Source organism: Amblyomma mixtum, chromosome 5, assembly GCF_055824585.1.
Source record: "Amblyomma mixtum isolate Tamu chromosome 5, ASM5582458v1, whole genome shotgun sequence".
In the NCBI taxonomy this organism is placed as follows: Eukaryota; Metazoa; Arthropoda; class Arachnida; order Ixodida; family Ixodidae; genus Amblyomma; species Amblyomma mixtum.
In genome coordinates, this window is record NC_143016.1 from 99,579,128 (window position 1) to 99,601,014 (window position 21,887).

Sequence of the window (21,887 nt, forward strand, 5' to 3'; positions counted from 1 at the left end):
AAGCAAACCATGCAGCCTGGCTACTTTTCGCAAAGACTGTGCACGTTGCATGTCTCAGTTTGCGTTTTAGGATGCGAAGTTCATTTGGATGCTCATTTGCTCAGAAACATGAGCAGTTAGTTTTTCTTTTCTGGTTAATATGTTCCTGGTTAATGCGATTTTCCAGCGGCCCATAGAGCAGGCTAGGCCTGGGGCTACGAGACACTAAGAGCAGAATCAAAGTGGCAGTCAGCTGCCTTGGAGAAATTTTCTCCGCTGTGCACAGGGGCAAAGCATTCAAATATCCTTGCCATTGCGAGACTGAATACATGAAGCTTCTTTCGGCCTAAGGACAAGACAAGGCAAATGTGAAAGTCTGCAAGTGCTAGAACTAAAGCTGTTCGGACTTTGTGGCAACAAGCATAGAGTAGCCTTCCTAGGAACAGTAAACTTCCTTTGTACTTCATTTCAAAATCATCTTAAAATCCTTTATGGTTTTAGACCTTAAGTTTTCCCAGATAATGCACTTTTCACCAAATTTTTTAAAGAATGAGTCAATGAGGCTTAACTATACATTCCGTTTCATATTCTTCCGGTAGCACTGCTTCTGTGAGCAGTGGAATTTCCCTACTTCATTCTACTAGCACAGCGCCATAGATAATGAAATCATCAGCGGTGCATTAAAGATGGAAGAAGGAAGGGAGGGCTTCTATGGAAAAGCCGTGCAAATATATTTTTCAATAAAAAAAGTTCAGTAAATCTAGTAACAAATACAACGACCGCCACTCCAAAAGTCACCCATACATTCACCTCCGATTGCAATAGTCACAGGTATGGTGACACCTATGGTGACAGTGAAACAAAACTTGCGAGATCCAAGAGATTTGGTTGTCAGCATGAATTTTTATTATGATTAGCAGTAATTACTCTTGAAATCCTAAATACCATAGATGCTTCCTTGATAAACAATAATGGACGATGTGGCACGGAATAAACAAGAAAAAGAGAAGCTGGATGAAGCGTGATTATTAAAAACGACTATGTACATGGGGACCACACACAGCAATGGTTAAGAACAATGCTTGATGGGCCAGTCTATATAACACTCACATGAGCGGAGAATGCTGGTGCTACCAATTTAAAACACAGCAAAGAAAGAAGCGTCCGAACAACAGTCACGAGCGGGCTACGACCACAAAGAAAAAAATAAATCAATACAATGGAAGGAAGGAAGGAAGCAAGCAGAAAGAAAAATGAAGCAAACCAGCATGCACATCTACAAAACAGCATGCCACCACATGTGCCACATCAAAGTAACACCAAGAAATCTGGAACACGGCGCAAGCGACTCGACTTGCAGCATTAACAGTTTGCGCGGTAAAAACAAGCGAGAAAGTGTCTCTCGGTATGTACATGTGTCGCTTAAAATGTAGCAATAAGTTGTGTGTGCACGCAACACCCTCTACTGCCAAGACACCTGCACTTTCCGTGCAGACACGCACCAAAGCACCACCGTAATGTCACACAGAGTCGACGCGGGTAGAGACAGGGTCGCCGCTTGCATCGACCACCGAGCCAGTTCGCTCATCGCTGGCCCGCAAGTGTCCTCGAGCTGTCTCTGAGAATTCCTGCCGTTGCAGCAGCAGCGATACACGGTGGCAGTAACCTCTTTAGAAGAAATGGCAGTCTGAGACTGCGCTGCCACCCCGTGACTGGTCGTCCCCCTCCGCAGGCTGGCGACGGAGGAAGCAGCAGATGCTGCGCGCAGCTGCCCTGACGTTCGGTCGTATCACAGCGCACGGTCTGTCCTTGGGTTTCTAGGGGAACAGCTGCTATCACTTCTTGTTCTTCAGCTGTGAGTACACCCACTCCAGCCCCTGGTACAACCTGGAGAGATGAAAATACAGCAACAGGCATGGCCATGTAAATCCTGAAAAATTGCGGAAAAAAATTCAAGAAGAAAAAGTGCAGCCAGGCAAAACTGTGGTAAGCACTGTCACATACTACATATTGACCCCACATCAAGAAGCGATTTTCTATACCTGCTGCCAACCAAAGTAGACTGCTAATTATCTATTATTGCCGGGCATGTTACCTGTGGACTGATCAGCACTTGGTGAAATGCACAAGATAGGTATGAACATTGCAGTAGCCAAACGTGCGTATAATGGTGAAGCAATGGTTCAGTGAACAGGCATCTACATAATATGAATGTTTTTCACAAACTGTGTCACTTGAGCAAGAATCCGGAACAGAAAAAGCGAATGCAACCAGCTACTCAACTCTATGCCTGTGCGCAACACGAGTTACCGTGCAGCTCCACCTAAGTAGAATGTAAACTTGGGTCACTGACCACGTCAAAAAGGGGGTTGGTTGACGTTTCGGAACCGCTACGGGTTCCTTGTTTACATTCTACTATGCCACTACCTGACCAGACGGGATTCCGTCAAACCCTGGATTACAACTCCACCTAAGCCATCTGGACAGCGTCCACCCCACCATGCGACTGGAGTGTCTAAAAGCATAACGAGATCCACCATTTTCCCTCGTTTCTTCCTGTTTCTAGACAGTCAGAAAAATGCCAGAAAAATGCAGCATCGTTACCGCTAACAACTTCTATCCTTCCCCTTTTCATTGAAACTAAAATAAACAGTGGCGTCAGTAAAGTGGTGCACTAGTTGCAATAAAACAGGAGCATGGTAACGCAGTTTTCTCAGATTTTTTTTTTGATGGCGTGAGATCAGAAAAATGGTCTTAATTGCTTCTCCACAGTGCAACAGAATGAGCACTTTTTTCACTGGACAACCTGTACCATACACTCATAAGTAAAAACTGCACCGAGGCTCACCGTGCAGTAGAGAGCTAAAACAGCTCCGTTGTACAGAATGCCAGCTCAGAAATCCCACCTGCTCCTTTGACTAGAGATGGAAGGGCTCAGGGGCAAAAAAAATTTTGAAAAAAGTGTTTTCTGGGCTTTTCCCCACAGGTGAAAAAAAAACAAAACAGGCAGAGGGCCCGCAATTAAGATACTGAACACTTAGTGAACACAAAGAATTTTGAAAACGCGATTACTCCGCTGACGTGGCTTGACAAAATTTAGTGATTTCGACTAGTTACATGCACTGGAGGGGTTGCTTTGCCAGCATGCTTTTTGAAAGCGCATGTATTTTGGCATGATGTAGCCAAATTTTGTCGAGCCATAGTGCAAAAGGTAATAGAGTTTTCGGAATTCTAAAAACTGATACATCTATTACTAATGGTGGCTACAAATCTCCGATTGCAATCACCTGCCAGTAAGTAATAGTTAAAAAGTTAACTATTAGAATTCAGTTAATCACTTTACTAGTCAACATGACTGGCCTGTTTCTTAATGTCAGCCAAATTGGTATTACGAGGCTGCAAAAAGCTTCTTTTTGCCTCAAAAACCCATTTTAAAAGTTGTTGACCACCTTTCCCAAAACACCTCGTATATTCCAAGCACAGCATTTCAATTCAGCTCCAACACAGGCACTTCCCTAACAACACAGCTCTAACAAGGCTGCTCAACTGACCCTTCGCCCGTGAGTGCACAGCAGGCCTGGATTTGCCACCGGTTCTTCTTGATGGAGGTCAGATTCAACTGCTCAGAAATCTCCCGTGGAGTCATGCAACCCTTGATGTCTTGCTTGTTGGCAAAGATCAGCACTGCTGCCTTGGTGAGATCCTGCACACACAAGAAGAGAAAAACTTGAAGCTTGCATCCCACACTCAAACAACCCCACTTTTGCAACTTTACAAGTGCAGTGTACAAAACTGACAAAACCATTTGTTACAACTCGACGCCTACCGCAGGGTTACCTATGCGCTGGAATTGAGTGGCTTGCTTGGGCAACCCTGCTACATTGGCAAAACGCCAACAATGAGCGTTTCTCCTCAGTTACGGCCAGTCAGCAGAGGAGGCAATAGCGAGACATGCTCGTGTAAGCGAAGCGACAGCAGTGTTTGGAGAAGGGCCAAGGCCTGGACGGCGCTGCTCATGGAGAGCCACCTGTCATGACGCAACGAAACACAGTGAAAAGCCATCTGCACGTGGCAGAGGAAAGTGCGCGGCAAGTGGCGAGACGTCGCAGGAGAGCAAAAAGAATTAGCGCTGTTTGTCGTGCAGTTCAGTAACCTTCCGTGTGCCAGGTGGGGAGTGTGGATCGAGTTTCATGTGTGAAGGCCGCTAGCTTGATGGTCGTGCAACTCCCTCGTTGTGCCATGTAGCGAAATCGGTGGAGACAACAGCACTGACGCCACTGCGCAAGTGCGAAACACATACAGGTTTGTGCCAAACCTTGCTGGAGGTGGCAGCAAAGCTGGTTGTGGTGGTGAGACAACAGCGACGGCAAGATGAGCTCTTCCAAGAAGTGGAGAATGCGTAGCTGAGGCACAGCTGTGCGATGGTGCCACATGAGCAGCGAGGATGTGTGTTGGGCGACGATTCACGGCCATCTCCAGTGGAAAGAAAGAACACTCCCAGGGGGAGGGGGGGCAGGAGGTGCCACTCCGGGGCTGAACCTCAGACCCCATTGGTGGGCACTGTGTGTGAATGGTATTTAACCACGTAGGCTGTACGTCGATGTGAATGATTAAATTTCAACCTGTAACCCAACGCTTGTCTGGGAAGTTTCTTCTACATGCCAACAGATAGAAGGAACGCTTGGAGTAGAGTGTCGCAACTCCACTAATTTGTAAGGATGCAGAACTCATTTTAACCCTTTGCATCACGATGCTTACAATAGTGCCCAAGACTTTTCAAACTTTTTTCGAAGTGTCTAGAGCTGCTTTAACGAAGCCAGTAATGCTGGCTACATTTGAAATTCCTCCTGGACAGAATGGTGAAGCCACTTCCTGTCTAGAAAAAAAAAGATTGCTTTCCGAAAACAAGAAATAAAGATAAACATCGCGAAGCTCTATGCTACGTCTAGGTAGTGCTGTAATTTTTTTCGTCTCTCACACGGTGCAATAGCTTACTAAAAGACATGGGAACTGAGTTTTCGTTGCAGAAACAGCTTTGTATGATAAAGAAAGCAATGAATTAGGCATAAATACACTTTTCTGAAGAATAGGGCTCAAATTCCATGAGTGTGGAACTGTGCGACGTGTGCGAACTTCTAAAGTTTTTGAGCCATTTATGCTATTTTTGTGAAGTAGGAAGTTAGAAATATTAACACACAAATTTTCAGTTTTCTTCCTGATAGTAGAACATAATGTGTGTCTAAAAGGGTTAAATGAAGGAAATCCTTTACACCTAAGTACTGATTCAGAAGAAGATGAGAACTAAGTGAGCAAAACGAAACCGGCAAAAATCTGAAGTTTTAAATTAAAAGGTTGTACGTGCAGCTGACAGCAAAGAGCCGAAAGCTGGCACGTGGGCACAATCACATTCAGCACAAAAGCTAGGCATGTGGCCATTAGAAAGAGGCAATAAATGCCTAACAAGGTTTGTCTTAAAGTGTCTTGCTGTGAAGCCATGGCAGCAGCAATCCTCTACTGATTGTGAAAAAAAAAAAAAACTAAAGAAAAACAGATTATTTACTTATTTATTGGTACTATCAGCCCAAATAGGACATGAATAGGAGTGGTTCATATACTACATCATACAAGAACGAAAGAAAAAATAACTGCAAAACAGTGGGAACAACAAACAGTGCGAAAATACATAGGAGCGGTTTCGTACAGCATAGCACCAAAATGGAATGGGAAAAAAACAGTGGAAAACTGCAGAACAGAAAAGTGAAAAAAAAACTTCACCAGAATTACAGTAATACATCCTAATGTGACAACTGAAAGGAGCAGAAAGTGCTTATACTCAAAAGCCGCGCTTGTGATTTGCTTTTGGTATCTCTTGACACCTACTGAATCCTGAGTGTACTTTGCTAATGTCCTCCATTGCGATGGAAACTATTTTTATGCCCTGAGCTCTGATACAAAAAAAGAGAAGACATCGAAAGGCTTGTCCTTCCCTTATGTGCTTGCTTGTAAACACAAGAAAGAACAACAAAAAACTAGTATGCTTATGGTACACTGGCTTTACTAGTATACTTATGGTAAAAGCTAGTATAAAGCCAGCCACTTTACTTCAGCAGCAGCAGGTTTCGAATTTTCTCTTTCCTTGACCTTTTGTCAGGCATGTAACGCTAGCTTGCAGCCTCCACCACTTGAGTCCTTTATCTGGCTTTCTGATTGATGGTGTTGTGAAGTTGCTGCTGGCATCTATGTGACCTTCACTTCTCTTTCTAGTAATGTAAACACGATGCTATGTGCATGCCGACTTAGTCCACATGTCAACATTTGCAAAAGCCTTCACTTAAACCATGCACAGCCGAGGGCCAATTTGCTGCAGGTTGTTTTTGAACGCAGTGGAAGCTGCAAATTTCTGAATAACTTCTAAAGGTTGCACTGACTCACTGTGAATCACATGCACGACGAGTGCTAGAACATATTACACTTTAAAAAAGTAGGAGCAAGGAAGAAAAGAACTGAAGAAAAAGATTTGTTAACAAGGCTTCCATGTCAGAGCTGGAGCATAAGTCAGTCTTGCAGTTGGTGTCACTTCCATTTCTCTTTTCCTGGAAAACAAACCTTGGCAAGCACTCTATCCATTTATTAATCAACATTACATACTTGATCCAAAGATAGCTGCAGCAATGGGCCACTAAACCTCAAAAGCCGAAAGGGCGAGTGCAGAAAATTTCTGCACGGAAAGAAAGTCTGTGGCTAAACTGCATGCTAGCATATCTGATGACTTCTGAATGTACAACTGGCCTGTGATGCGGCAAACGGAGCACAAGGCAGTAATTGTGCTTCCCTTAAGATACAACTAAGGTACTGCATCAATCCATAGTCCTGACATGTTCTAGCTGGTCAGGCTAGACAGACACTTGGGTGAGATTTATGTTTTGTCAAAGTGAGTGTCCATCTACATATTTCATTTCATTCTTCTCAACTTGCGTCCCACACGCGCAAGTCCCCATAGGCACCCAACGAATTAGAGGGCAGTACAAGTGGCATAAGATGAGTAAGGTATGCAAGCGTTTCTTCAACAGGCACCATTTGAAATCTTCCTGCTGAGAATTGAATATGGTTGCAACCAGGCAGCGATCGGAGAGAATTAGCAAGCGTAGAAGCAGCATGTGATAGCGCTAACTTCAGCGTACAAACAACAGCTGCAGCGAGACTCAAACAAACCTATTTCCCAAGCTTCTAGCAAGCGATTCATTTTTCATTTGCTATGTTCATGTACTGCCTCTATGTGCCTGTTCTTCATAACAAATATGCTGTAGCTAGATTTGTGAGCAGTTTACTACAGCAAAATATTTATCCCACTCATGGAAGAAGAAAAAAAAAAGAATGATGACCTCATCAATGCATCCACCATTTAATAGGCCCTCTATTACCATCACAAATTCGTCACAGCGCTGAAATAACGTCTCTAAATCTGAATGAAACAAATACAATTGACGGAATGGAGACTAACTGTCTAATGGGCTAAATGTCATTTCGCCCTAACCAAACAGAAGAACTGAACTTACTACTACAAAAGACAAAGATTATTTGTAAGCACTCCCCTGCTTATTCAGTTGAGAGCAATGTAGTCCTGTGACGCTGCACTTCAGATCACCACCTCACAGTGCGGCACTGAAATCTAACAGAGAGCTGCTGCTCTGCGTGGAGGTGATCGCTGCTTAGCCATAACAGAGATCTGCCAGTGTGAGCATTCGTGCCAGAACAGGCTCACCTTACAGACTGATACCACTAACATTAATGGATGAGACTCGGGAGTGTGGATTAAGACTAGCAGAGATGAAGTTGGGGCGTAGTAGAAGTGAAAACTATTCCCAGTGTTGCACTGTGTTGCAAATTTACAGGCTTTCCCTCATCACTCAGAGTGAATACTCAGCTAAAAGAGCCGAGGTGATGCATACAACCTCACATGCATGTTTATGCAACCGCCCCTCTTTATTATTACATAAAACCTAGTTATCTGGACTCCTTTTATCCCCAACACTTTCAGGCACTGTTTGTTATTTCGATCCAAAACAAATATTCTTTTTCGTCTTAATAATATACCGTAATAGTAAGTATATAATATTCATTAGCGTCCAATGAACCACATCAACGGCTAATTTTTCCAGGCTTGTGCAGAGTTTTGTAAAAAATGCCACAATGACTGGAAATTGACAAATCGCACAGCACAATTTTGAGAATAAACAGCCAAAGAACTGCAGAATTATCTTCACCTGTTTTGAAGATGCATATTGTGCAAGAAATTCATAAAAACGTTATCATGACCGTTATCAGAAATTCAGAAACACGTTATTATTGACAGCAAGAACATCCTGCCCGAAAATAGCGAAGGACGCACTACCAAGTTCACTGCTTTCAGAATTATTCACTGCATTCACCAGTTGGCATAAAAAGGCACCCTAGTTGTGATATGAAGAATGCTGAGTTTGCCTGAGACAAAGAAATAATTTCAAGGTGCAGCACATACTTACAAAAGGCTGAAATTTGGCACAGCTTCCTTCAAAGGCCTCACGAGGTGAAAAAGAACAGCCTGTTTTGCCAAGTATCACTACCATATACCTGTTCATATCACACACAATAACGAGCAGCTCAGAAGTTCCTATGTGAAATCTTTTCACACGAGCGCAGTTTCCACGAGCACACTTATGGGTGCGGCCCAGATAGTACAGCCATCATTCGCACTATGCATAAGGGTCTCTAAAAACGAGCTACATATCTCTGTTAAAAGCAAGGAACCAAGGTAAATAACAGTTACCTCATGTGAAAGCATCTTCCAAAGCTCTTCTTTTGTCAATGGTAGCCGCTCCCGGTCCATGCTGTCTACCACCACTATGAGAAACTGAAAATGAGATGGAAAAGTTGCAGGCACATCAGTTCAATAGCTTCCAGACCCAAGGGTCACTTCAGCGACAACAGACATAAGGACCGGAAAACTAGTTTGAATTGCAGATGCACTGCCTGACGCCCATGTCGGGTACTGGACAGCCTCTGATGAGGCACCTTAGTAAGTGAAAACAGTCCAGGTATTATTCACCTAACTGCACAGGTCATCGTGAAAAAAAAAAAAAAAACTACAGAGGGCACTTAGGACTATTTACGCGCTGTGAATGCGAAAGCATTTGCACGTCATCATGGGCTACTAGTTAACTATATTTGTTTACTAGCCAGTACTAGTTAGTAAACAGTAATAATGTCTGAAAGGCCTTTCTGGTGAAGGTCTTAGGGTGAAGACCTTTAGGAAAGACCACACGACATACACATACTTATCAAGTGGCACTTTAGCCAAGCCACCATATCAGTCCTAGTTTGGTTGACGTCACTTTTTGCTTTTAAGTCCTTAACAAGGCAAGGTAATGTAGACTTGTATATATGTGCCAATATGTGCAGCACAATGATTTGAGCTGCAGAGACGACACAATCCCAAATGCCCTGAACATTTGTAAGGAGTTTTCCTTGCATTCAAAAGTGGTACAACATGCACACCAACACAAGTTTTGCTCTTCTAACCACATAATTGAGAACAAAAGCCAGAGGAGACAACTTCATTCACGTGTTACATTCAGTGCGAGTTGCATTCAGTTACATTCAGTGCTGCATTCCACAGCATCTGCTACAGCCAAACAGACACAGGATTACTGCATCTTAATGACATTACCAGGTTGTGAAATGGAACTTCACCACATAAAATTTTACACACAGCAGCATGGAGGAATGGGCGTGTAACAGGTGACCACCTGTAATACTCTTTTTTTGAAGGCACAAGCAACAAACAGTAAGCTTTCCTTCTAACATCTCCAAAGGATATTTTACACAAACACAAACTGCCGCAGTTGCTCTGTCCAACATAAAGTCTATGCCCATCACACATATTGTACAGCAGGGGCAATGAGATTGGGCATTTGTGATGACAAGCTGCGCCAAACACGTACAACAAGAGAGAATTCCACACTCGAAAGCAGCACCGTTGGGCTATGAGGCATATAGCAGCCAAGGGCCCCAGATTTCAAGCACCTGCGAACCTATTGTTGCACACCAGCAAAACAAACAGGACGTCTCCCTCTTCGTTTTAGTTTTATTTATTTTTTGTCACCCATTTGTTGTGACACTCCAGGCCAAATTATCCCCAGCACACGTGCCTTCAAGCGAAGCTCATTAATGAAAAGGAAAAGGGGGCCAAACATGGTGCAGGCAGCTGCTGAGGGGCTTCGTAGAGAGAGAGAGAGAGTGACACACGCACACAAGCCTGTAAATCAGACCGCATGCATGCTACGAGCCTGGCTGTCAAGTGCTAACGGCCAACGTGGAACGAGACAGGTCTGCAAGGATGTCTGGAATTTACCGGGAGGCCAGGCAGGTATTCCTGCTGTGCACGGCTGTTACTGCTACTGCCTGCTAATATGATTACTTTCTCACGAGGCTAATAGCCAGCTCAACTACTCTCCATTTCCCTGCACCTTACTTCCTGACTAAAAGCATGGCTGCAGACACAAGTGAAATGCAAACAACCATAAAATGCCTATAAACATGCTAGAGATATAGTAAGTCACATCTTTGTCTGTCAGCACAAATGCATTGTTCACTTTCTGACAGCCCCCTTTGTGTGCTATCTAAATTTAGGTTCTTAATAATGAGTGGAGGGTGTGGCACAGAGAACCAAAAGGCAAGATACATAGAAATAAATGTCTAGAATGCATCACTGCATAAAAAATGTAGGCTCGCACTAGACCAGGCTGCAACCTTTCAGCCACACAAGCATGTGCTGCTCAGAGGTTCCTTCATCACCTTGGGAAGCAGAAGTTTAATGGTGCGAGGCAGAACAGCCACCCTCAGTCCTCAACAGCATGCAGAGAATACAGCACCAGTGTGGTAGGGACAATGTTAAGAAGTGATGCACTCATGGGAAAAAGTGCTTATTATGAATATGAATCTGTCTACATTTTCCACGTAGCAGTTGTGATCAAACCAGAACACAAGTTACATCAATGAAAACCACAAGGCCAGAGGGATCACAGGGATCGACTGCAACTTGTTACATTATTTAAATAATACGGTTGCGACACATGAACAATTCATTAAGATCAATGTAGAGCATTGGCACCTTACCATCCCTGCAAATATGCAAGGTGTAGACCAAACAGGCAAGGCACACATGCTGTAGGTTTTTCCAACACAGTCATTGACCACTGCTGCTATTATGTTCACTCCCGTCCCGTTAAAACGATGATGACAACCATAAATTTCAAAGAAGAGGATGACAGAAATATTCTGACTTTAAAAATATAAAGATGGCAAAGAGAACCACAGATCTCAAGAGAGACAATCATGGAACAGACGCCTTTTTGTGCTTCAGAGCTTAAAAATGAATAAAAGAAAGTTATTTCTCCTGCACCATCTGTGTTTTTGATGATGCCTGCTTTACCTGTTGTGAATATTACACTCTTGCAGCTAGCCGAGCAAAGGATAATTACAAATGTGGGTCAAGCTGTTTCTCCAAGAGACTTTTATACTATCCTCAGTCACAGATGAAATAGAAATATTAATACGAGGAAATGGCTGTAAATGACAACTATGATTTGTATGGTGCCTGCCAACAACTATAGGAACAAGATAAGACTGCTGTATGCCACTCAAGGCAGGACACCCACTGCCTCATTATTATTAAGCAGTACATTTGGCAAAATTCAGGACATGATGGGATGGAACTGTCTTAAGCCCTTCTTCGCACCACAGTGCCAGTTACGAATGGTACATCTTTGGACAATGCAGACAGACAGATGATAATAGACGGCATCGGTCTCTGCAATGTCTCTATGGCTTCCACATTTTATATACTGGAAGCCCGTGAAGCCCCTTTACAGTGCATGTAGAATGCTTAAAGGGGGAATGAAGAAAAATGCAAATGGACACAAGAAGCTATGCCAAGAACTGATGGACCATCCCTTTAGAAAGGTTTTTCTCATGAAAGGGTGACTTTGTTCCCAATAAAAGTGCAAACGAAGTCCCCGATTTTCACCCCTATTTACGCATTAACAAAACATGGGCGATATTATGCTGTTTTTATGATGAATATGCTTTGAGCTCTTTGCAAAATCAGAAAAAAAGAAGGACAAAATTAAAATCCCCTGGCCCACCACAGGGTGCTATTGTACATTTAACTTTGAAGTCCAGTTTACTTTCTTTCAATCTATAAGCTCAATCTATGCGGCCTCATCATTCGGAAAAAGCATGACCGACTCGGACCTCATGTTTGGCTTGCAGTTCTGAATTTGCTGCACATGATGGCTTCAAGCAGGCTGAATGGATGGCATGCGAAATTAATGACGCTTCAGATTTTCTCATCTCGGGTGCACTTGCCGCCCTGGTATTCCTATTTTGACTGCACCTCTCATCAAAATAGCACTGCGTGTAAAGGCACTCAGGCATTCATGGCTGATAAAGAATTCGCTTGCCCAGATGCAGATAGAAAATTGCCGAGTGGTATAAAGCTGCAATCCTTCACTTTCATTTTCTGGCTTATCCAAGCTACGCTTATAGTAAAAATCACATATTAAGGCGAAAGCCTTTAATTAATGGCTCGTACTTGCGGCCATGACTGTCTGTCCATCCGTTACATGTGAAGTGGAATAACTAGCCACAAGTCACGACTAACTAGTAATTAACCAGTCATAAAATAATTAGTCATGAATAACAAGTCATTAACCAGTCATCAACTAATAAGTCATGACTAGTTAGTTATGGGTCTGACTAGCCAAAGTTGCATGGAAAGGCTTTCGCCTCGTGCACTTTAGATCGTTGAAGTGTCCCCTGAATCTTTTTGCAATATTGGGACACTGATCTCTCATTCCAGCTGAACTTCATATTCCCCTTTGGTGCCCCTGCAACTTCACGACCATTTCTGTTCACAACTGCTACAGCATTGTCCATACACTAAATTTCATACAGGCATGAAGGCCAAGCCAGCAGGCAGCATTGTGCTCACCTCTGCGTTACTGTAGTATGTGTTCCAGGTGGCACGTAGAGACTCTTGGCCGCCCAGGTCCCACATGATGAAGTGAACATTTTTCCACACCACTTCCTCCACGTTGCTGCCTATGGTAGGCGACGTGTGTACCACCTCGTTCATCAGGCTATACACACACACACCAGAAGAGAGGAGACAGCCAATCAATAAAAGCCCCTCACAGCACACCAATAAAAAACAGCAAAACGAACAAATGACCCTCTGCTCTAAACTGCACTCAAGCTCGCTGGCACCTTCTTCAATCTATTCTGTGCATCATGTACGCTAAGCACCTGATAAGTACATGATGAACTGAACTGTACCATCAACCGCCATACACCACAGTCAGAGTGACTAGCAATACATTCACCATAAGCAAAATGCACACTTCTGAGTAAACCAGAACGCCGTTCTAGTGCACTAGACCAAGGTCAGAGGAGTTAAGGTTACCAGATAGTCAGAGGCCCCCGCCTCCCCACTATAGCTATCCTTAGCACAACTGAAGTTTGGCTCCTGCCACACTCAAATGTTTTTCTTTACTCAGTTAACAGAAGCTAACGGACATAACTCAAGTAAGGAGGCTAACAACATATATTAGACTAATATTTGCATATCAATATAAAGCTGTGATCTCTACAATCCAGCCTCCAGGCAACAATGTAGTGCAATGTTGGACAAAATGTGCTTGTTCATGGCAAAAATTAAACTGATGCCAGAGTAAACATTAAGACAAACTTATTTTGCTTGGACAGCTGATTCAAATGACAAATTAGCAGCAAAAACTACAGCAACAAATACCGCTAGTCAAAGCTCAAGAGGAATTTGGTGCCATAAGCAAGAGTCACACTGAATGAATCTAAAAAAATATAGACAGCTCAGATCATTGCACTGTGATTTCATTTCATTTATGAAGGTTTAACATCCCAAAGCGATTCAGGCTATGAGGGACGCCATAGTGAAGGGCTCTGGAAATTTCGACCACCTGGGTTGTCGAAATGTCATTCGAACCCGCATCTTTTGGGTCAGCAGCCGAGCACCATAACCACTGCGCCCCCGCAGCTAGCTGATTTCATTTCATTATCCTGACTCTTACCATGCTGTAGTAAGACCTCTATCATGTAAAAAATGTAGAGTGAGCTATAGCCAAGGAAATGACAAATTTGTGAAAGAAATGATACCAGTAAACCAACATTAAAAAGACCTTCTATTAAACAAAATTAAACAAAAGCTAAAAGCCTTGCGGCAGTTTTGCTAAATATGCATTAAAAGTGAAGAAGAACTGGCATAAATACTTAAACTTGATTCCCCATGTGCCACAAGGAACAGTGCTTAAAGGACAGGCTTAGGCCCATAAGGAACCTAAGCTCTCTGCAAGTTTGAACATGCCATGCAGGATGGTATACCGAATGACGCGGGTTTGATCCCAGCCGCGGCGGTCAAATTTCGATGGAGGTGAGATTCTAGAGGCCCATGTACTCTGCGATGTCAGAGCACGTTAAAGAACCCCAGGTGGTCGAAATCTCCAGAGCCCTTCACTATGGCGTCCGCCATAGCCGGAGTCGCTTTGGCAAGATAAACACCCATAAACCAAACCAACCCAAAAAAAGCAATTACACAGTTTTTCATGCACCTACTATTTCTGTTGCTGCACTTAATTAAGTCTTGCTTTCATCAAGCGTGCCACCAGAAATAGCAAGAAGATATATTTCACACAAGATGGTGTCATAAGAATTTGTGGTCATTGAGGTACTTCCATTTCATTGTGTTCAAGAAAAGAAGCCCCAAAGCATAAGAAAAAAAGGCAGTATAGAATTACACAAAGGAGAAACAGGGCACAGCACCCTTCTACTGTTACTGGGCAAAAGCTCATCTTGGAATCACTATCAGAACCTGAGACCAGGCGAAGGGGAATGCAACACAACACCCAAGGAGACAAAGAGCAACGTGCCAAAGAGGGGTATTGCAGGTTCATACCCTTGGGTTTTGCGAACAGTAGAGGAATGTATTTCAACAGATCACTGTCAGACCTCAATGAAAACTGGCACTGCTCGGCTCTTTGGGCACAAAGCAAAAATGGACACATTTCTTCCACTCGGCTCAATTTTCCTTTATTCTAGGAAGCAAAGGCACAATGTTCAAGCTCCACAATCACCACAGATAACCATGCTAGAGAAGCTGAAAAAAAAAAAAAAGTAAGGAGCAAATGAAGCTCCACAAAGCCTGTATTTCACATTACACACTAATGCAGCCATAGATCCCCTTTTTCCCAAAGAGAGGATTAGCTGCTGCACTAGGCTAGCGACAGCACCAGTGATGCTGGCTGCCAGCGCTCCATAACGTAACGTGAAAGCTAATCAACTATTCAAGCAAAGAATAGGTAAAAAAAAAAATGTAACACTGTTCTCCCATGCTACAGAACGAAAACAAACATTATACACATCAACCTGACACTGTGATGCTCACACAGCTGTGGAAATACACTGAAAAGAATTAGTCTTGCCTATTTCCAATGCGCATCCGTCAGCAGCTAGACAATAAAAGAAAGCATGGTTAGAAAGCATAAGCACTTACAACTGGTAAAGTATTGTTGTCTTGCCGGCATTGTTCAGGCCCACGATGACAACCTTGTGTTCTGAAAGGCGAGACCGAAAACAAGAATTAAAAGTAGGCAATGCAAGACAGTACAGCAAGTTGTGGAACATGCACAGAAAGTGTAAAGACACAACCTAAAATTAAAATGGCAACAATAAATTGTTGGTTATTCCTAGCGGAGAAAAAACAAAACTTAAACACGCGACCAGAAATGCTGCCTGTCATTAAGTCCGTGTGAATAATAGCATATTGATTTAATTGGAGCACACGTGGAAAAGACAAAAAGTACAAAAAAAGATATGCGAACAAATCACTACATTGCAGTCAACAATTAAAAGAAAAAATAACGAATGTTTGCTGAAAGACCTTTTTCCGGTCAGTGCGCTGGATGGGACACTGACATAGCAATGATTATTCTTGTTATCTGTCATCTCTATAATTTCACAACCCAACTTCTGATTGTGTTGGAGCACGATAATACCTTGGCTGAATTCCCAACTAAAGCACTATCTCAGCACTGTGTCCCCAAGTGTACCTGCCCTGCGCACACCGCTATTATGTTCCCTGAACTTGCTGTGAACACATCACCAATATTACCACCTCACCAACATTTGTCTGTGAAACTGACAAAATGCTTCCGCATGTGCCCCTGCTTTTTCCAGGGCTTAGATTTGCACTCCTGCAAAGCTTTTGTACCTCGTACGTGGGAAAAAATGCCGCCTGTACTTTTGTGCAGTGACCAATTTTCTTTCTGCAGTGGAACAAATTAAATGTATGCCTGGTACAATGACGAACTTGTTTAAATTTCCCCCTCCTCCTCCTGCTGCTACTTGTGGTTCTATTTTCTTGTGACTGTCACCGCTGTCATGAGGTGATTTGATATTTATGAGCTCTCGGGTACAGACACAAGCAGGTACAATAAGTAACCTAGGGCAAGCGAACTAGTTATTGGCTACTGTGTGGGTAAGACACAAGAGTGTGCTGTTACTCGAGCAAATTTGCTGAAAGCCAGTGCTTGTGATGCAATTCTTTTCTGTGCTCGTTGTCAATTTTTGTGCCACTTCTGCACTATGCAACATGACTGCCATGGAAATAAAATTCTGTAGCAAAAGTACGCAATAGACTTCTGTGAAATTCACTCCTGTTAATTCAGATCATGCACAAAACTGTACGCAGAAGTGTGCACAAAACATGAGCAAATTGCACCTTTATTTAATCTTCCCGGATAATCTGACTCGGCTCTGAAGCGACACCATGATTTGACTAATGGCCATAGACTGCATTTGGCAGCACAACAGGTGTACAATTTCTAGAAACTGAGTATGACCACAATGGCAACAAAACAACACAACAAAGTTGGAGCAGATGACGTTTCCTGCAGGGCATTTTTTTTCCTCTTTCTCACAGCGCAATGAGTCAAATGTGTCACGATTTGCAGAGCGAATGTGCATGCAGATTTATGCATAGTAGTGAGGCCTTTCTAGCTTGTGTGGTTCAGCACAACAGCAGTCAAAAAGACGGGTAGACACCAAATTTTAAGTATGTGTTCTTCCGTTGGAATGATGCATAGGACTTTAGAAAATATGGACAGCCACATGGATTTCGCCAACACACAATAAATAATTTATAACTGAATTTTTCTCTCATGCTGTTTCGGTTTCAGCAGCTGAAAAGTGGCCCTTACTCAAGCCAGACCAAGAGATGGAATGACAAAACATGAACAAGCAGCGACTATATAGCAGTTTTTGTATGGCTCATATGACCCCACAACTCGTCTTTTGCATCGCAGCTGTTGTTTGCCTGCTGAAACCGATATGACATGGTAAAAAAATTTGATTATGAATTATTCAGCTGGTGCAGGCAAATTCCATGTCCCAGTTCCTGTATAATGCACACCATTACAAAAAAAAAAAAAAACGCACTGCCTAAAGACACTGCCTAGCAGAAGAAACCAGAGATGCTGTCGTTCCTCAAAGGTCAGCAGAAAGTTCACTGTAACAGACTGCCCTAATCACAACTACCCTCCCACACACACAGGCCTAACGAGCCAACCGGCAGAGACTCATGCAGACAAACATTCGTAAGCAAGCCAGCAGAAGAGCTCTCCTCAGGTTACATTGCTATCTGGGCACATGGAGCGCATGTGACACGACTCCACAGACTCAACAGGCTCTTTCCAGACAAGCTTAGACTAATTGCCAAAGCTGCACACTGAGAAGCTCGCAGAGAGAGAGAGAGAGAGAGTTGAACTTCATTTGGCAGGGCTCCCATGCACTTGCAATTAGTGACTGCCTGGTTCCTGCACTCTTGTCTCTCAGTATGCTGGAATTCCAGCAGAAGCTTTGAGGCAGATTCAAGCACCTGACATTATGTGCAAGAAAAACAGCTCTGTTATCTCACTTGCTCTTCATGCCTTTCAGTCTTCTGCCATTTATAAAGACATGATTGCATCATCATCTCATTTTAACAAAGCTGACTACTAGAGAGTGCCAGTGAGCGACCTATAAGAGAGGGAAGAGTATCCCCCGCACAATCACCAACCTGATTGGCTTGCGGTAATTGAGGCTTCTAATTCATTGCCAACAAATTGTGAGACGGAGATGGGACCCACAGCTATTCAGTGAGCACAAGAAAGCTTTGTTTCTTGCAGCACTAGCTTTCTTTCGTAAAATTGTCTTAATACAGTAGAGAATCCTGTCTTATACGTAGCTGTCAATAACGTAGGTGATAGCAAAAAAAAAAAAAAAAGCTGCAATAGGTTAAACGCAGAAGGAACATCACAAACAGTTCTCAGTGAGTGATCATATGCTACAAAAAGTTCCAGCTTTAGTGAGACTATGGAACCAATCAAAGCAAAGTACAATTTATTGAAAAAGGATTATCACACGCAGCAAACCTCGCATGACTACATGTGACATGAGTATACTTTCTTTATGACAGTGACAAGCTATGACTCAACTGTATGTGTCACTATGCCTCGCAAGAGCTGGCCACAATTGCTTTCATGCCAAAATCCTTTCTCGGCATTCATGCAATTAATGGGAAAAGGTTCATTGGTGGTATTAGTTTCGCACAAGGTTTAGCTCTGATCATTACGTAAACATGTCGGTTCAAGGCAGCCTTTGAAAGACATGAGGATCCATAGCACACAAAACTGAAGGGACACAACACAAGCGCTAAACTTCCACTGACATCGAAAGACACAGACTATGTAATATATGTGGACAATAAGCAAATTTTTTAGCTTCAAACACTTACTCTCAGTGCAACCCGCCATAGAGGCAACTGGTATAATACAATTAATGGAGATGAAAATACTGTTAGGTTTCGGTTTAACTTCCCAAAGCAACTAAGGCTATGAGGGACGCCGTAGTGAAGGGCTCCGGGAATTTCAACCACCTGGGGTTCTTTAACGTGCACTGACATCGCACAGTACACGGGCCTCTAGAATTCCGCCTTCATCAAAAATTCGGCCACCGTGGCCAGGATCGAACCCACGTCTTTCAGGTCAGCAGCCGAGTGCCGTAACCACTGAGCCACCGCGGCGGAGCTATTGTTAGGTAAATCAGTAACTCATTTTTTTTAACAAACGTATAGCACTGCACAGCTGGGTTATAATCCAGGCACATGCATATGAACAGTCATATTTCGTACGTCAGCAGAAAAATAAAAAGGTAATGACCAAATAACATTGACTTGTTCTTATGTTTGGCTTGTTTCTTTCTCTGCAAATATGATATAAAACTGCATTGCCCTCTTTTTTTTTACAGACTTTTCTCCTTGCATGTACCTTCTGCTTGAGTGTAGTTAAAATGTGCTGTCATCGTCCATTACAGTCTTTTGTTTGCATTCTGCTTCATGTATGTGCTAATAATGCACATTGTAGTATTGTGCCATCACTGCTTTGCCTTTTGCCTGAGCACCTAACATAACCTGATGTTGAATAAAGATGAAATGAAATGGCTTACAATAATGCTTTGAGGTTTTGTCTAAGTTTTGCACATGAGCTATGAATGAATGAGACAAGAAACTAAATGGGCAATACGTGTACAAATGCACTCAGTGTAGTTAACTAGCTGGCAGCAAGTCTGGCATTCAGGTCAAACAAAACAAAATTCCAGTTGGTATTACAGAACTCACCATTCAAAGTATTCTTTCACAGTATTATACGTAATGTGAACTTAAAAAAAATGTACTAATCTAGTATAGCTCCCTGATCTTTAAATCAATTAAAGAACATATGTAGCCAGCTGTTGATTCTTTAAAAGCGTTTAAAATGAACTTCGCTAAATGTTTTAATAAGAATTGACGTGGAGATTTTAGACGAAAAAATTCACTGCATTCCTTCTCAGAACTTCATTCCACAGATGGATGGCTTATATTTCTCGATACATTTCTGCACGGCCCTACCACAGCCACTCTTTCTTTCTGTCATGCCATTTTCGGTGTGATGCAATGGAGTAAAGCTGTGAAGCCTGTGCAATTTCAACGACGCAGTGGGAATATCAAAGAGCTGTCGAAAGGTCTGGAATGCAACAGGAACCCACACAAGGACGTCGCGAAGCTCGACAGGTGAAAAGCAATGACAAAAGCGTAGCGTATGTTAACAGCGCGATCGGCCAGCTAGCCAGCTGACTACAGACGCCCGGGGACTTCAAGGTCTTGCTAAACTGGAACCAGTTCTAAGGAGACCAACACCGAAATCCTCTCCGAGCAGCTGTGCCGACGTAGCATCGCTGCTCTCGTAATGGTCAATCCAGTGCGACAGCATTGATGCGCATCCCAAAGTAGGAAAACAGCGGCTGAAGCTTGCTGGGTCGAGCATCAGCGCCCCGTAGCAATGAGAACTTAATAACAGACTGCAGCGAAAACTATTTTGAACTTTAAAAGCTGAGCAAATATTCCGCGAAAAAATACACAGAATACACGGCTCGAGCAGGAGAAACAAACCGTACCAAAAATAAACTCGATAATGAACCACCCCATTGGCGCGCCTCAATTTCATCGACCCACACAAGACTCCGCTGGCCACGGCCGTTTCGTTGACCTTTCGGATAGTTAGAGGGAACGACCGAACACTACGCCAATTGTCTCTGCAACAGGTGCACCGTCCCAGCGGCATGACGTCGGCAGGCCTTTGTGTCGCGCACGGCGTCCAGCGCCGACGCCAGAAAATCGAAGGTTATCGCGCTGACGGGCGAGATTAGGAGTGGGAATCGTAAACCGGAGCAGCGGAGGGCTCGCCCGTTCCGCAACTCAGCCCGGTCGCACGGGCAAACAGAGCCTCGACGGGAGATCCGCTCCTGACGCGCTTTCCTGACCCCAGCGGGGGTATGAACGATCACCAAGAGTTCCGCAGACGTCAGAGGCCGTACACGCCCGAGGGCAGATCGCCGTTTGCGTCACGGCGCGCACAAGAGATAACGACTTCCGAAAAGATGCTCCAGCAGCTGTACGCGGCTGGTCAGCAACGACAGCGGCTAGCGAGCCCGTCTTGCCCGCGGGGGAAACTGGGTCAGGCGGAAATCGTCTCACCGGTCCGAGACGCTTTCACAGGCACCACTTTCTTTGTCGCGAGACAGCTGGGATGGCACCAACGGTACTCGCGAATGTGCACCCGCTGCCACGCTTAGCTGGTTTCCTCCGGAGCTATGCAAGGGTTAGCCCCGAAGGAGCAAGGAAATCTGCGCGAGTGATTAATAAAACGCGTCAGCACAAGCGAAGACGCATCAGGAGATAGGCGAGAAACGCAGCAACCGAGTTGTTGCCTTGAGAAACGGTGCGGAATCGAGGTCCAAGAGGTGAACACAACATCCAAGGCGCCAAGCACGGCGACAAACTTTGCTCGGCTCTACGCAGAAGCTCTGTTCAAGGGGGAAAAACATGCGCGATAACATCGGACCAAGTTTTGAGTCATTCTGGCCAGCAAGACCACTCACCTTCGTTCGTGAACAAGCTCCATAGCTTGGCAAAAAGTATCCCCATTTCAACACGTCCGAAACACAGTGACCAGATGACGACGAATCTTCTCAGACGGCGTGTACTTCCATTCAGCAGAACGGAAACTCACTCACGAAACAATCAAAGCAATCTGCTGGATGCCGTAAGGTGCGGAGCGAGCTGCAGGCTGGTTCGCAGCTAAAGAGCTGACTACTGCCTAGATGAGATAAACAAAAGCAGTATCAAGCCATTGCTTCGGAGCCACACTCGCGTAGCGTGGTGGCGCTGGCTACCAGGCTAGTTCTAGACTGAAAGAAAAAGTCAT

The 21,887-nt window shown here is 43.8% G+C and overlaps 1 protein-coding gene across 1 annotated transcript; it reads right to left on the reverse strand.

Annotated features, from left to right (window-relative positions):
- Nucleotides 1-862: 862 nt before the first annotated feature.
- On the reverse strand, nucleotides 863-21,794 carry Arl5 (ADP-ribosylation factor-like 5). Its single transcript, XM_089545710.1, has 6 exons — nucleotides 21,562-21,794; nucleotides 15,602-15,662; nucleotides 13,010-13,157; nucleotides 8,786-8,869; nucleotides 3,531-3,682; nucleotides 863-1,866 (listed from the first exon to the last, which is right to left on the reverse strand). The coding sequence occupies exons 1-6, from the start codon at nucleotides 21,605-21,607 to the stop codon at nucleotides 1,815-1,817; spliced, it is 543 nt and encodes a 180-aa protein (XP_089401836.1). The 5' UTR covers nucleotides 21,608-21,794; the 3' UTR covers nucleotides 863-1,814.
- Between the last annotated feature and the right edge of the window lie 93 nt (nucleotides 21,795-21,887).